General features: G+C 37.1%; 2 protein-coding genes across 6 annotated transcripts; one reads left to right on the forward strand and one right to left on the reverse strand.

Annotated features, from left to right (window-relative positions):
- Positions 1-3,327: 3,327 nt before the first annotated feature.
- Positions 3,328-5,874, forward strand: LOC103952584 (F-box/kelch-repeat protein At1g22040). Of its 4 annotated transcripts, none has more exons than XM_048583256.1 (2): positions 3,328-3,555; positions 4,082-5,874. In XM_048583256.1, the coding sequence occupies exon 2, from the start codon at positions 4,228-4,230 to the stop codon at positions 5,656-5,658; it is 1,431 nt and encodes a 476-aa protein (XP_048439213.1). In that variant the 5' UTR covers positions 3,328-3,555; positions 4,082-4,227; the 3' UTR covers positions 5,659-5,874. The 4 variants fall into 4 exon arrangements, with proteins under 4 accessions (XP_048439213.1, XP_009362489.2, XP_009362487.2 ...); XM_009364214.3 differs by having other exon boundaries at positions 4,099-5,874; XM_009364212.3 differs by having other exon boundaries at positions 3,329-3,555; positions 4,170-5,874.
- Positions 5,875-6,343: 469 nt separating this feature from the next.
- LOC103952583 (aminotransferase ALD1, chloroplastic) lies at positions 6,344-9,527 on the reverse strand. 2 transcript variants are annotated; one of them, XM_009364211.3, is made up of 9 exons: positions 9,377-9,526; positions 9,152-9,180; positions 8,977-9,044; positions 8,761-8,877; positions 8,543-8,605; positions 7,785-7,889; positions 7,623-7,673; positions 6,990-7,517; positions 6,344-6,907 (listed from the first exon to the last, which is right to left on the reverse strand). In XM_009364211.3, the coding sequence occupies exons 1-9, from the start codon at positions 9,454-9,456 to the stop codon at positions 6,614-6,616; spliced, it is 1,335 nt and encodes a 444-aa protein (XP_009362486.2). In that variant the 5' UTR covers positions 9,457-9,526; the 3' UTR covers positions 6,344-6,613. The 2 variants fall into 2 exon arrangements, with proteins under 2 accessions (XP_009362486.2, XP_009362485.2); XM_009364210.3 differs by having other exon boundaries at positions 7,623-7,889; positions 9,377-9,527.
- Between the last annotated feature and the right edge of the window lie 7,508 nt (positions 9,528-17,035).

Raw genomic sequence — 17,035 nt, forward strand, 5'->3', positions numbered from 1 at the left:
AGACTCAGCTTCGGCTGGAGTCTACCGAACGGTGAACCCAATTTCCATTCGGTCTCACCGAATGGTATCGCTTTGCTTCGACAAGCGTTTACCAAACGTACCCCTTCAGCTTAGGCTGAGGCCTACCGAACCCAAGTATGGGTATGTCTGTCTCTTTCTCACCTATTTTAAGGTTTGCTTTTACAACATATGGTAGAATCAGGGTCTGTCAAGGTGTGGCATCATGCCCGAAGCATGATCCATGGCACATAAAACCTAAAACTTCAGGAATAAGGGATATTGTACCCGAACCTCAACTGTGCAGATTTTACTTCCATTTTGATGGAAGATATCATTGATTATGCACATGTTCGTGCCTTTACCAATGTCGTTGAGGAGTACCATTCTCTTAGTCAATATGTGAGACTAATTTTGCTCTACCAAACACTGTTGGAAAAGCAGAATTTTGACGTGAAAGGCCATGTTGATCGAATCCAACTTTGTTCTGATGATGTTTTGGTCTACTAGTCGAACAACACCCCGAATGTGTTACCTTTTGAGTATACCTATGATCTTCCATACACCAGATGCAAATGAGACCTTTGAAGAGGTATGGAATCCAAAGTTCCATATATGAGTTCCATATATGAGTTCAACTTTGTGCTTTGTTGCACTTAGCTCATTGGGTTAGAAAAGACATCTCCTTTGCTATTGATTTGTTAGTAAAGATGCAGCATCGTGCCTACACTCATCCACTGAATTGGTATTAAAGACGTTTTCCACTACCTTGAAAGGTACTACAGATTTGGGCTAATCCCAACGCATCCCGAATGGATCTGACCTCCTTGATCCTCGGAATGATGCTTGCTTTGTTGTTATGTTGACGTTGGTTACTTATCAGACCTGCACAAGACACATCCCCCAAAATGGTTGTCTTTACCATTAAGGATATCTCAATATCTTGGAGGTCCACGAGATGGCCTTAGTTGTGAAATCTTTGACTCCAAGACCCACCTCACTACGCCACACGTGAAGCATGGTTGAGATATCTTGTTGAGCATATTCGAAGTACATGTTATTTTCATCCATCGATGAGTGCTGGCAACGATCTAAGAAGATTATGCTGCATGTATCAACCCGGCCAAGATATGATACATCAACGAAGTCTACGCCAAGACATATTGCATCTACATAAACAAAGCATCAGGAGATTGAAGTCATGCAAGCTGACCTTAGACAACCTTGGCGACCTCTACACAACGTCACTGCTGAAGTCAACCTTCCAGAAGCTTGTCCGAGGAATTGGTATGCCTAACTATTCATATGAAATGTTTGTAGTTCTCATTTGGAAGTTTTGTCAAACTCAGGAGAAGTATCCGGAAGTATACTCTCTTGATCTTAATGTACTATTTTTTCCTATAATTAGGAGTATTTTTCCCACTGGGTTTTTGCTACCTAACTAGGTTTTGACAAGACACCCATCTTAGGCTAATCATACTCTTGTGAGCTCTTCTACTTGCGTTTAGAAGACGTATAATTTTGACTTAATGCAACTTCTCACTTTTCTCCTTAGTCTATAGGTTTTTCTCCCATCTTGGGTTTTACCATATCGATGTTTTGTGAGTTTTACCTTTTATGTATTCTTTCGTTGATTTAAGACTCACATTCGCTCACTGTACCAACAACTTCATCAACTGTACTTCATCGTTGAAGACCTGATTCGACATTTGTTTGAGTATTTACACATTTAAGGAGGAATGTTGCAGTCCTATTGGGGTAAGGAATTTACCTTCCCTACTACTATAAATAAAGGCACACCAGGGTGGAATAACATACACCTCACAATTACACCTCTCTCTCTCTCTTCTCTCTCCATGTGCTGCACCCCCTCTCTCTAACCTCCATAATTGTTCAGTAAATTATGCCGACAACATATAATAGTTTAATTTGAGAATAATTTTATGAGAAAGTAAACATTAAAAATGTGTCTAGTACGAAAATTTGAAATGGCAAAAATTACATATTCTATGATGGTGTTAACAAGCATCATGAAGGGAAGATGATACATGTTTTATGTTTCATGTATAGTAAATCTGTAGAAGTGGTTGGTTGTAACCTTTTTTGTAATATAAATTTTAGCATAGACGTGGTCGGTGGTTGTGGGTAGTGGTGACATTGGTTGGTGGGGGTTTTTTGGTTACAACAGTTTGGGATAGGGGGAGTAATTACTGGTGGTGGAAGTGATGGCTGCGAAGATGGTGGCGCGGGGGAAGGGAGAGAGGAAGAGGGTGCTAGGGAGACGGTGGGAGTGATTATGGCAGAGATACACGCATGAATGATAGGTGATGAAAGAACGTTGTGGTAAAATAAATACACAGAGTGAACTAGAACTCGTGCACATAAGATTAGATATTTCAATGAAAACCTAGTTACAACACTAGTTCACAAGTGAACTAAGCGATTAAATAACTAAATAACAATAAAAGAGTTTGGATCAGTGTGTGATAGAGGAGATGGTGGAAGTGGTGGTGGCAATGTGGTGAAAATGGCGGCAAGGTTGAGATGGTGGTGGGCGATAGTAGCAATGGTGTGGGGTGAAGGAGATATGGTGACTGTGGTAGTGAGGATTGTGAGAATGATGGTTGGGGAACAACTAGGATAACAATTGAAAGGTGGTCCTGCCGTACATGATTTTATTTTTTTCATTTTCTAACTTTGTTCTATACATAAATTATATTGTGGTTATTAAGTTGGAGACGATGTCGGTGATGTAAGTGGTGGATCATGATAAACCTAAAAATTTATCAATATTTTCCCCTTTATCGCTTAAGTTGTAAGACATTTTCACAAGCTCTTTAGACTACTTTATGAAGTTTTCTAGAGGGGGATGTCTCTAACATTTCAATTTGTAAAAAACACAAAAAATGAATAGATGGGTGCATGATAACATTTTTAGAGTACTAATAACAACTGCTTTGTGTACATAAATTTGGATAATAGTTGCATTCTCCTCTTAGGGGATGAACTCATTCTTCATTGTAGAAGCTTTATCATTGGAACCATTTAATTCTTAATCTTTATTTAAAAATCATTCATACAAAAAACCTTTCAAATATGATAGCTTTTAGCCATCCAAATAAATCAACAATATATATACCACGTAGCGTATTCACAATGTACCATTAATTTATTTTATATATTTGCACAGTTAAACTGATTCAAATGATGTTTTGTATGAATGATCTAGAAACGAAGATTAAGAGATTAAACATTTTCGATTATGAAAGTTTTACGATAAAGATACATTATAAGTAGGTGGATTAAGAGTGAATCTGTGAATGTCTTTTATTAGCAGATCATTTCCTAACCTGAGTAGCAAGACGAATGAAGTCGGAGATATAAGTTAAGACGTGGACTGCGTTGCAGGGAATCGGACGACTTTGGTAGCGCACGCAACGCAAACAAAGAGACAAAAAAAGCAATCAGAAGAGGAGAAGAAACTGAGGGATTTCAACGACTTTTGCTTCAGCTCACTATTAAGCTTGGATTGGAAAGCATCCAGATTCCATTTCCCAGGTGATCCAACGCTCTCGATTCCCTTTCTCCTGTTTATTTATTTATTTTAATGATTCGATTTATTTGTTAATTTGCTTCCAATTGTGTTGATTAATTGTGTAGAATGATTGAATTTTGATTCCAATTGCGTCAAATTTCTTTTAGTTTACTTGGCGGCCCAGAAAAATTGAGGCAAACAAATAAGATAGTGAATTTGTTTTGTGAGTTTTGGACTCTTTTATTTGTATGTTTCTTTCATATTTCCTAAATGGCACCCATTTCAGTTTGATAATTTGATCTTATGAACCATTTTTCGGCATGAACATCTTAGCAACCATTGTTATCTGAATTATATCTAAAATCCATTGAGCTAACCTGTATGGTGGATATGGCAGCAGTTATTATATTTTGGTGTCTTGAATTCAAGGTAGCAATTTAGTGGACTTATGATAACTTTAGGGTTTTCAGTTTTCATTTGATCCGCATTGCATTCTGTCACTTATGATAATTGGCGTTCGGTATTGATTCTTGATTTCTCATGCCAAAGTTTATTTGGCATTCTAGGATTCATACAGCCGAACTCACTTAGTTGGATAAGGCTTTGTTGTTGTTGTATTTATTCGGCGTGCTTGTAGTTGTAGATATATAGGATGTTACAACTGTGATTGAAGAGGTTGAAGGAAGATATACCCAATGGGGGCTATATTGAGCTTGAATCATTCCAGGACTAGGGTCAGTGAACCTTCTCAAGATTTGCCGAGTGCATCATGCAAGAGGATGAAGTTGTCTCCAAGCTTTTGTGACGAAAACCCAAGATTGATTCCCTGCATTCCTGACGAGATATCTATTCAGATTCTTGCCAGAATTCCTAGGATCCACTATTTGAAGCTCAAGTCTGTTTCACGGACCTGGAAAGCCACCATTACGAGTCCTGAGCTTTTTTCTTTGAGAAAAGAACTAGGAACAACGGAGGAATGGCTCTACATGTTAACAAAGGTCCAAAGTGATAAGCTCGTATGGTGTGCTCTGGATCCTCTGGCCGGAAAATGGCAAAGGTTGCCATCTATGCCTAATGTTACTCCGGAAGAAGAATCTAGGAAGGGTTTAACTGGCCAGAGAATGTGGAACATGGCAGGCTCCAGTATCAGAATTGCGGATGTCATCATGGGTTGGCTTGGGAGGAAGGATTCACTGGATCGAATGCCTTTTTGTGGTTGCTCTATTGGGGCTATTGATGGTTGCCTCTATGTGCTAGGGGGATTTTCAAAGGCTTCGGCTTTGAGATGCACATGGCAGTACAATCCAGTTAAAAATACTTGGAGTGAATCAAGTCCAATGTCTATTGGTAGAGCTTATTGTAAGACCGGCATCTTAAACGATAAGCTTTATGTTGTTGGAGGTGTTACAAGGGGTCACGGTGGATTGATACCTCTTCAATCAGCTGAAGTATTTGATCCAAAAACAGGTGTGTGGTCCCAATTACCAAGCATGCCTTTTATGAAAGCTCAGGCGTTACCAACTGCATTTTTGGCTGATCTGCTGAAGCCTATTGCTACCGGAATGACTTCATACAGGGGAAGGTTGTTCGTTCCACAGAGTTTGTACTGCTGGCCCTTTTTTGTTGATGTTGGAGGAGAGGTTTATGATCCAGAGGCAAATTCATGGGTTGAAATGCCAACTGGCATGGGAGAGGGTTGGCCTGCAAGGCAGGCAGGGACGAAAATGAGTGTCACAGTTGATGGTGAATTGTATGCATTGGATCCTTCTAGTTCTCTTGACAGTGCAAAGATCAAGGTATACGATTACCAAGCTGATGCCTGGAAAGTTGTTGCAGAAGATGTTCCAATTCGTGACTTCACTGAATCAGAGTCTCCCTATTTGCTTGCTGGTTTGCTGGGGAAGCTTCATGTGATCACAAGGGATGCAAATAACAACATTGCTGTTCTGCAGGCTTCTGTGCCGGACCATTTTGCGTCGATCTCAGTAGCTTCATCCTCATCACTCAATGACCCCCATGAAGATGTTGAACGACCAGCAGAATCAGAACGAGATCTTTGGAAAGTAATTGCCACAAGGAGTGCACGGGCTGCTGAACTGGTTAGCTGTCTAGTCCTTGATGTTTGATGTTTTGCATTCCCTTAAGATTTTGAGTATAGCTCAAAACTTGAAAAAAGTTTCGGTTGATGTGATTGCTATTAGTTATTATACCCTTTTTTCTGTCAAAGTTTGAGACTTTTATCAGTGCATTGTGATAGCTCTTTACTGGATATAATCATTCTATATTGACTGTTGTGTTTAAAAGAAGCAAAATTATAAAGGTTGAGGATATATTGTATGTAAGACCTGGTGTCTCAAGCTATTTTCTTTCCTGTTTGATGAATTTGTTTTGAATTAATTTTCCCAGATCTGCAGTTAGCTCAATTATCTCTATGCTACATTAAGAACACAGTTTTAGCATTTTCTTTATCTTGATAGCAGTGCATCGGATTGTTGGTGCATTTCTACTGACATAGATTGTAGATTTCTTCAAGAATTACTTTATTATGAGGCGCAGACGTTCAGCCCCTGGCATATATAGTGAGTTGAAGCGATGTGGCTAGTAGTTAAACGGCGAGTGAGATAAATATGTCAGCAAATCTTCGTAACATTTTCTTAGAGAAACAGTGTATGTGTTTTGAGTTAATCATGTCAGTTTCTTTTGTACGAAAGTAGGTAGTGAATGTTTATGGCAAAGTTTTGCTCAGCCATTTGCCTCGTTCCTTTGAGATTACTCTACTTCTGTAACAGGACTGTTTAATTCAAGGGTAAGTGTAGCCAAGCGACTTAATATTTAGAAAAACCCACATACACTCTCAAAGACATATATAACTTTAATACTAGGTAGAAAATATAATAAATCTCATATTCTCGTACAGATTTTTACCCGTACCACGAATTATTATTGGTTTAGTAATTATTCCTCTCATAAAACGAAGCCTCTAAGTTGTAAAGTATAACATTTAGCGGGCCAAGCCATCCCAATGATGTCGTGTATGCTGATTGTGAATAGATGAAGTGAGAAGTAGGGTGTTCCTTATTCCTATAGAAATAGGGTTTTAAGCCTAGCTGTGGCCTCTAGTATACACTCTCTGTGGCCAAAAGCACTAATTCTCAGGAACTCTTCACCCGACGGACCAAATCCAGATCCCGGAACTGTAATTATGTGTGTTTTCTCAAGAATGTGTTTGCATACATCCCAAGAATTTGAACCTGGAAAGTGCACCCAAATGTAGGGAGCATTGGCACCACCGTATACTTGTAAACCAACAGAAGACAATGCCTCACCCAGTATATTTGCATTCTCCATGTAGTAGTCAACCAGAGAATTCACAGCCTGAAACCGAAAATGTGAATTTGTAATTTTGTAGACATGTAACTTGTTTGGAAGTAATTTTCTTTTTGTATAAAAGGTTTACCTTGAAACCTTGCGAGGAAAGACAGGCGAGTCCACCTGCTTGAGCAACATTAGATGCGCCGTTGAAGCAAGTGCTGACAATGCGATTGAAGTCGTGTATAACAGGAAATCCATTCGAGTATAAGAGCTCGTCAGGCACAACTGTCCAGCCTAGACGGACACCAGTGAAGCCAGCAAACTTGGAGAATGATGATATTTCGATCGCAACCTGTCTAGAACCGGGAATTTCAAAGATGGAACGAGGGCAGTTATCGTCTTGTACATAAGACGAATAAGCAGAGTCGAAGATGATAATGGATCCATTGTCCCTGGCAAACTTGACAAGAAGCTCTAATTGCTCCCTAGTTGCTGCATGACCAGTGGGGTTGTTTGGAGAGCAGAAGAAGATAACATCTGTTCTTGAAGTGGTCGCTAAGTCGGGAAAGAAGTTATTTTCGGGTCCACACTTCATGTACTCAATGCTGCCATACCTTCCACTCCCACCTTCGTCTCCAGCTTGACCGATAATCACACTTGAGTCGATGTAAGCCTGCCAGCGCAATGTATCGGATCAGATGGCAGTCGTCAGTTATTCGGAATAATTCAATTAAGCATTTGTACGTTTGGAACAAGATCGAGTAACATAGCAACGTACCGGAAATGATGGATCCTGAACAGCTATGGTCACTTTGGAGCCCAGCAACAACTGCAAGTACACAAGAAAATCATAAATCTGTGTTACCGGAATACCCTTGCTTCCAGCGCTGCACGGGGTAAGATAACGAGCATCCGCCAAACTAAAACGGTAATTGAGTACCTGAAGCCGAGTAATGTCACACTGCGCACCATCTGATACGAAAACTTCTGTGTCTATTATCTGCAGATCTTTATAGAATGCTTTTACAATTGCCTCCCGCAATGCCTATATGTAGACATATAAACAAGTTTATGTACTTAGCATGCGCACGGACACGAGCGCGCGCGCGCCACACACCAACATATATATAGAGGGAGAGAAAGAGGAGTAATGTTTTCTCACTAGACTTGTGTTCAGCTGACTACGAACGTAGAACACACTTGAGATTCATAATCCGACAAGAGAACAAGCTCGAGGAAGCAAAGCAAAAGAAAAAAAATGAATGCACAGCAATGTTTGAAATTTCTTTAATGCAGTCGAAATTTCGGTGGAAATATTGAAAATTTGACAGATTTCATGGGCCTGGAAAAACTCTTAAATTTCAACTAAAATCAATAAATTTCGTCAATATTTCCGATATATTGGTTAAATATCGGCAAACTCCCATATCCTAAAGTTTCAATTTAAATGTTTATGTTTTTGAGCAAAATTTTTATCATTTTCATAAAAAACAATCAGTATCAATACATCCATCGATATTTTCATAAATTTACATATCGATATTTTCACCAATACCAATACTTTAAACACTGATGCGTGGAACACATAAAGTGTTGAAAGAAAGCAAAGCAAGCAATTTAGGGTATCCAAGCATTAAAGCTCAACCGCCCACTCATGAAAAATGACATTCGGGAGAGAATCATGCATTACTATGGTACCTTATTGCCTTGTTCAGGTCCGTACCCTGAATAACCGTCAGCGGTCGAAAGGGCATGTGCATACTGCAAAACACCGAAATTCTCTAAACATTATTAAGACATAAAAAACAAAGTCCACCCAAAATCTTTTCTTTTCTTATTCCCCCTTCTTCTGTAATCTGTATGCTTTTGAAAGTAGTTAGTAGAATATATTCATCGATTCAGTTAAATTTACTAACATTAGCCATGCTTGATGCGATGATTTCTGGTACTGGTTCTGTTGTGTCGCCGATTCCGAGGCTTATCAACTTTGCATTCGGGTACTTCTCAATGTGTTCAAGCTCCAGCCTTGAAATCTGAATTTACACACACACACACATACATATTGTTAGCATGAGTTTCTGAATAGTGTATTCAAGAGACTAATCCAATTGCCAAAAGAAGAATGAACTCACCTCAGGAAACAGGTAGCCATTCCGCAATTTCTCCATGTTTGCATTGCGAGCTACCTTCGTACGACAACCTGATTTTTACGGTTGGCAGATTCAAAGATCAAAAAATTATGATACGCACTGTGTGTGTGTGGAAGGAAAGGATAATCACGTATAGGAGAAAGAGTAACGTTCATACCAAACAATTGGTCCTTTTCGTTCTTGAAGCTGCGTGAATGACAAACAAAAGAAAGGTTATAGATTAGTAAACCAAGTGGCAAGTGCAACGGAGCATGATTACTTGTGAATGCAGGGTTAAGGGTTTGTTCTTGTTGCTTGCAGAAAATGGAGTGACAGGTAGAACTGAAAGAGCAGTGAACTAGTGAGGTAGTTTATAATTTTGAAAGGCATTGCAGAGTAGTACCTGATGGTCTGAATTATCATCACAGGCTGCAATGTCATGGCATGGGACATTGATGAAAAACTTGTAGGAAACTTGTACATTTGGATTTGGATTTTTGATTGCTCCAATCACAAACTTCGTCTCAAATTCTTTTTGTGAGTTGGGACTTGTAGTGTGTGAGAGAGATATATGTGTGTATATATAATCTATATCTATAGGACTCGGTTATAAAAGTCTCGGCCTAACGCCGTTTAGGCCCCGCTTAGGCGGCTAGCTTTTGCCATGATTAATTTCTAGATGTTTAAAAAATAAGAAAGGGAGCCTAGGCTAAAGGTCTTGGCCTAACGTCGTCCAGACCTTACTTAGGCAGCTAGTCTTCGCCATGATTAATTTCTAGGCGTTTAAAAAATAAGAAAGGGCGCCTAGGCTAAAAGTCTCGGCCTAACGCCATCTAAACCCCTCTTACGTGGCTAGCTTCCGCCTTGATTAATTTCTAAGCGTTTAAAAATAAGAAAGGGCACCTAAGCTAAAAGTCTCCGCCTAATGCTGTCTAGGCCCCGCTTAGGTGGCTACCGTCTGCCATGATTATTTCTAGGCATTACAAAAATAAGAAAGGGCACCTAGCTAGATGCCCACCTAAACCCGTCTAGACCTGCATTTTATTTTTTCAATAAATAGTATGAGACTTATTAAATACTTGTATAAACACTCATTATATACTTGTTCTCCATATTTTCAATATGTTTAAGTACTTTATACTTTATATGTCATTCTATTTTTTTATTATGTATCTCAATACACTTATTTGTTTATTTTAAGTATCTGTATACATTTATATGTTATTATTTATTTTAAGTATAAGTAAACATTTATATGTTATATAATACATTTAATTAAAATTTAAAATTTAAAATAAAAAAAATAAAAAAAACACCGTCTAGTCTTGGTCTAGACTCCTAAGCGCTAAACTTCTATCCATCAACCGACTAACGTTTAACGTCTTTTAAAACTTGAATAAAACTTATATAATAAAATATGCATTTATCGGAAACATGGTCAATCTATCTAATACCTTTGACCATAATAAAGAATATTTGGTCAGCCTTGATCCATAAATATTTATATGGCAAAGGTGGTGACCGGTGCAGGAAAATTCCGCAGCAGTTGCGTCCTCATAAGCAACGATATGTCAGATCCATTGGTTCACACCACATTTCAACATCCGCCATTTATATTTATTCTTGCATATATATATATATATATATATTTATGTATGTATGTATGTATGTATGTATGTATGTATGTGTGTGTGTGTGTGTGTGAAAATTGTAGTGATGTTTCTTAATTTTAATATAATTGGAGCAATAGTAGCTTAATTCAAAATTCATAACTATTGGTCCATTAACTCATTAAAATATGTAACTTTGGTCTTTTTCGTTACTCCATTAAAACTACTGTCAAAATGAGCCATGTGTCACGCTCGTGATGCTGAATCAAAGGGAAAATATAGAAAACTAAATGGGAAAAATTATAGAAATTGTCTCTCAACTTTAACGCAATTAGAGAAATGATCCCTCAACTTTAACCTAATTGAAGCAATGGTTCCTTAGCTTTAACCTAATTATAGCAATGATTTTTCTAACATAACTCGTTTTGATGTAAGTTCTGACATAATTGACAAAAAAGATTACAGTTGCACGTTTTGAGGAGTTCAGAGACTAGGTCATGGATTTTTAGTTAAGAAACTATCACTCCAATTAGGTTAAAGTTGAGAAATCATTGCTACCGTTTCATATTTTATACACACACATGCATTATATATAAATATTGAGAAACAATTGTTATAATTTCATATATATATATATATATATATATATATATATATAAAATAGTAGTTGACCAGAACAATGGAAAAGTCTAATTTCCACACCACCACCTAATTTCCACTTGTTCCACATTTTTCTACAGTGACGTATTGACCACCTGTGAAATGCTGGGAAACTGCACTTGAGCTCCTCTCCTTGATGTTTATATGTTGAGTCGTCTTTTTATGCAAGAGAAGATGATGTTTATATGTTGAGTCGTCTTTTTATGCAAGAGAAGATGAAGAAAATGAAAACTCCCAGTCAAGGAAAACGATATCCTCTATTGAAGTGAATACATCTGCAACGACAATAATAAAATTTTATCCCACGAAATGAGTTGACTGTATAAATCTTAGAACACCATTGCATTCGATTTTGCGCTAAATCTTCTGTTAGGCCCAAGTCTCCCTTTATGCCAAGTCTACTGCGATAAAGTCTACAAAATTTCCACAACTAAATGAATTGAAAATGACGTGTACGAAAGGAAGGATTTGAAGTAGTAATGAAATTTTCCTACCAACCAAACAACTAAAAATTAATGAAATACGATGAACATTTGGACAAACGTTTAGTAAGGACCGAGCTGATATATGTATTACTTTAGACTAAGTAGCGTCAACCACAAAAAGAATTCTAAAAAAATTTCATTAATCCAAGGATGCTATTGTTCACATTTCGTAATAGTCAACCCGCACTCTTTTCATTAAGAAAACTAGGAGATAAATGACATGTGAGAGGATTGCATTGTGGCTTTTTAGAAATGTTAATAACAACTCACTGTTTTAATTATAAATTGGTCCTCCTCCCACATTGCAAGTTTGCAATAGTTAAACTTGAAGATCAAACATGTGAATTTTATTTTGTGCCGCGAGAAAATTTTTCAGTTTGCTATTAATACGGTCTGGTACACTAAGTGTTATGATACAATTGGTTAGAAATTTTTATCAATTCATAACCAATTATATTATTACATTTGATGTACTGAACTGTATTTTCAACACATTAAAAAATCTATATCATGGTGGATATCAACCTATTTGTGTCCACCATTTATGGTTGCACATTCTTTTGGATTTTGCGGCCCGGAGATGAAGTTCGAACCAGTTTACTATGTCTCAATATTTTGTGGCCCATTTTTACACGTTTGACGTGAAAGTGGACAAAGACTCCCCTTAGTTTGGGGGTCAACATTTACCCTATGGCCCATATACCCTAAAGACCAAAGTTAGGCCAACACAAGGCCTTATGTTGATGGGTAAGGCTTGGGCGAATAATCCACAGCTTCAATCCGGCCCGTTTGACTACCAAAAGTGGCCCGAGTTAGTACGACAAATCAAAAGAAGTGAGGGAGGGAAAGATTTTGTGTCTGGGTTTGTAGGGATGAGCTTGCCTGGTATCCGGGCCTTAGCATTTCTCTATACATAAAGATTTAAATCTGCCGCATATTTGGTGTCTGTAATGGTAGTGTTATATAAGCCTTCATATGCTTCCGAATGACAAAAGATTTTTGTTAAAAAGCTTATTTTGATTTAGTAGCTGTCTGTTATCTTTGCAAAAATAGAGTTAGGCTTTGTTTGGTATTGCTTTTTTCACTTGCATAAGCAGCTTTAGTGCATGGTTTATGGCTACTTTTGTCCTTCATGCGCCTAACATGAATTTCCGATGGGATTGCATGCCTAAATTCCATAAGAAAGTCCAAAAACTACTCGTCAAAATCAATATTGGCATGAGCAGCCTTGAAGTATCCAAATCTTACAAGGGACCCACCTTGACGATACTTAGATGGGGAATCTTCATCATTGTTACGCTTGGAGGAGGACATTCTAAAAAAAGTCCTGCATACGAATACCGACAAATATTCGAGAAAATAAAAATAAAAATAAGGAAATGCTGCAAGCCAAGCCCAACGCGTTAGGCCTAACGTAGTAGCCCTACAAACTCAAAATACGGGCCAGCCCATCAACGCTAGCTGAGCCTTTCCTCCTGCACTCGACCCCGCCCGTACCAGTCTCTCCCTCCTAGTACCAACTGCGCTGACGCCCTTCCAACACCTCCAACTGCATCGCCGACTCCACCACGTGGCCCCAACCGAGCCGCATGAAAAAAAAAAAAAAAAAAAGATAAAAGAAAGGATAGTGCTATGTACACACCCATTTTTATCTCACACACCCTTCTCAATTTCTGGCCATCAGATCGAATGAATTGAAGAAGATCAATGGATAAAAATTTAACAATGATGTGTGAGAGGTAAAATGGGGTATGTGAATAGCACTACCCAAAAGAAATTTTCTTACCTTGGAGGTGCGGCAACAACAAGGACGAAGAAGATAAACAAATCTTCACAGGGCAAGCAAAGAAGAAAATTGGGGGAAGGGAACAATTTCTTCTTTTATCTCTTTCCTGTTTAAGAAATAATTGTTCTTCGGGTGGCTAACCATGTTCCTTATAAATACACTATTTACACACTTCTTAAGTAAGTTGAAGTTAACTCTACACAATTCAACCGTAAAATCTCTTTATTTTTCGAAAAACTGACTTAGGCATTTGATGTTCATTGACCAAACCCCTCTCATTGGGCATGTGACTATGGTCGTAACCAAATGTGTTTAATTTGTTTTGTAGATACAATTTCGTCAAATCAAAGGATAACTAAAATTTGCTACCACATCAAACATAGAATTTAACTAATTGTAAGTTTTGAGAATTTATCGCGGTCCATCCTGTTATTAGAAAGAGAGGAGTTGAAATGTTCGAAATAATATTGAACAAGTGTGGAGAGTTAAAAATTCAAAATAATTTTGAAACCAAGTCATATACAAAACACATTACTTATTATTAAAAAAAAAAAATTTACGAAATTAGCATGAAATGAGAGAGTAATGATTTAAGAAGTTGATATTTATATGACAAATTAAAAAAAAAAAAAAAGAAGAAAAACTAATGAAGGGACTTCAAGTATTTACATTTTAATCAAAAATCAACCATTAATTTTATTTAATAATAAGGACTAAAGACTAATAATATAAAATAAAAAAACCTAACAAACCTAACTTGGGCTGGAGGGGGGCTATGGGAGCGTACTCCCCCTCCCCAAAAATAAAAAAATAAAAAAAAAACTTCAAACACTTCACTTTTTTCTCCCATTAATAATATAAAAAATAAAAAAATTTCACCACTTATATAATAATACGTGGTATATCATTTGTGTTATGGGCATGAGGAAAAATTTCTCCAAGATGACACCCAAGCTCAAGAAATTAGATGAAGAACTACATTTATTATTGTAGGCATATAAAAAAAGTGAGGAAATTTTAATTTGGTAATTGAAAACAGCTCTTTAAATATAATTATTGAGAATATAATATTCTCAAGGTTTTGATCTAAAGAGTCACTTCTGGGTTCATTGTTTTCGACCCAATGGGTGCTTTTACAGGGCCAAAAATGTTCTAAGTTTAAAACCTCATGAAACTGAACTAAGAATTAAACACTATTTATAAAATTTCACCAACAAGTAGACATTATTCATGAAACTAGACCAATAAGTAGACACTATTTATGAAACGAAAACAAGAATTATGCATTATTTCCAAAACTAAACCAATAGATGGAAACTATTTATAAAACCGGATTATACACTATTTATGAAACTAGAGTAAGAACTAGACAATATTTATGAAATATGACCAAGAACTAGACACTATTTATGAGTGGATCAATAACTAGACACTATTTATAAAACTGGAACAAGAAGGAAACACTATTAATGAAATTATACCAATTATTATACATTATTTATGAAACTGGACCTAATAACTAGGTATTATTTATGAAACATGATCAAGAACTAGACACTATTTATCAAAATAGACAAAAAAAAACTAGGCATTATTTATGAAATTGGACGAATAAATAATGTAGTACCGTTTAGTTTCATAAATAGTGTTCAATATCATATATAGTATTGAGTTTCATAAACAGTGTACATGTCCCATGCGGGTCTTTTTTTTTTTTTTTTTTTTTTTAAATGGTGTCATTTTCATTAAAAATAAAGGTTTTTGTCATTTATATTAAAATTTAAAATTTTTTTTATTAAAATTTATTTATTTTCATTAAATAAAATTATAACACGATTTTTTATTAAAATAAACTCCACCCAAATCCTTTTCACAAGAGCAATTCCACCCCTAAAGACTTTGCGCCAGCACCCAGTCCATTTATCCACTCAGTGAACAGTAATATACCATAATGAATAATAACAGGCCAAAGCATCTATCCCTAAAAAAATGCGCTAGCACCCAGTCTAAAAATGCATTGGCACAAACGATCTCCATCCCTATAAAATGCGTTGGCATCCAGCCCATTTAAAATATTAATTTTTTTAAATAATAAATAAAAAAAATAGTTTTAATTTCTGATAGAATTTTTAACCAATTTCGTCACGCCACATGTCATTATCCGAACGTACTATTTTGTGAATAAATTTCCACTAAGATTTTCAACCAATCCTGACACGCCACGTGTCACTTCCTGTTTACAATAATTTAGCCAATATTTCGATAAGATTTTCAACCAATCTTGTCATGCCACGTGTTATTATCCGAACGTACTATTTTGTGGATAGATTTCTGATAAGATTTTCAACCAATCCCGATGCGCCACGTGTCACTTCCTGTTTACAATAATTTAGCCAGGATTTCGATAAGATTTTCAACCAATCACGTAGTGCCACGTGGCATTGTCCAAAACCTCATCTTTTTTTTTTTGTCCATATAAACCCTACATCCCTACATCCATCCTTACACTAAACTCAATCCTTTTTTTTTAGCTCAGAATCCTTCTTCATCGTTTTCAAATCTTGAGTTCTTACAATGTCTTCTTCAAGGAGAGTGTATAAATAGTTGCAAGAGCAGCATAAAAGGTTGTTGACACAACAGGAAGAATTGGTCAATCTCAACGAAGATGGAGGTGGAGATGAGGCATTCACAATGGAGGAGGATGAGAATGATCACCATAAAAGGCGAAGGGCCTTACATTCCCGCCGTATCATGGAAGCTGTGGGTTAAATAGCCAAACCCAGATGTGCGGCAAACATTGATAGAAGAAGGGAAAGACGAGGTAAAGATCTCTTGGAAGATTATTTTATTCCCAATAGTGTATTCCCTGATCATGTTTTTAGACGTCATTTTAGAATGCAACAAAGTTTGTTCGACAAAATCATGAGTGCTGTTTGCAACCATGATCCATACTTTGTGCAAAAAGATGATGCTTTTCATATTCTAACTCTTCTTCCTAAGCAAAAAATTATGGCTGCCTTGCGAATGCTTGCATATGGAGCATCTGCAGATCAAGTGGATAAGATCGCAAGGATGGGAAAAACAACTGTTCTGGAGTCTCTGATGCGGTTTTGCTCTGCAATTGAAGCCCTCTACACCAATGAGTACCTCCGAAAACCCACGTCAAGAGACATGCGAATGCTTCTAAGGAAGGGTGAGATGCGAGGCTTCCCTAGCATGATTGGAAGCATCGACTGCATGCACTGGACTTGGAAAAACTGTCCAAGTGCATGGCAAGGAGCTTATGGTGACAGAAAATGATCCAAAAACATCATTTTGGAAGCAGTGGCTTCATTTGATACGTGGATTTGACATGTTTTTTTTGATGTTCCAGGAGCTCAGAATGACCTAAATGTCCTTGTCCAATCTCCAGTGTTTGACGAACTACTACAAGGAAAAAGGCCGAGATGCACATATTGGGTTAATGGTAATAAATACGAGGGACCATACTCCCTTGCAGATGGCATTTCCCCAAGGTGGTC

The sequence above is a fragment of a genome, unplaced genomic scaffold (genome assembly GCF_019419815.1).
Source record: "Pyrus x bretschneideri cultivar Hongxiangsu unplaced genomic scaffold, Pyrus_bretschneideri_v1 Contig2, whole genome shotgun sequence".
NCBI lineage: Eukaryota > Viridiplantae > Streptophyta > Magnoliopsida > Rosales > Rosaceae > Pyrus > Pyrus x bretschneideri.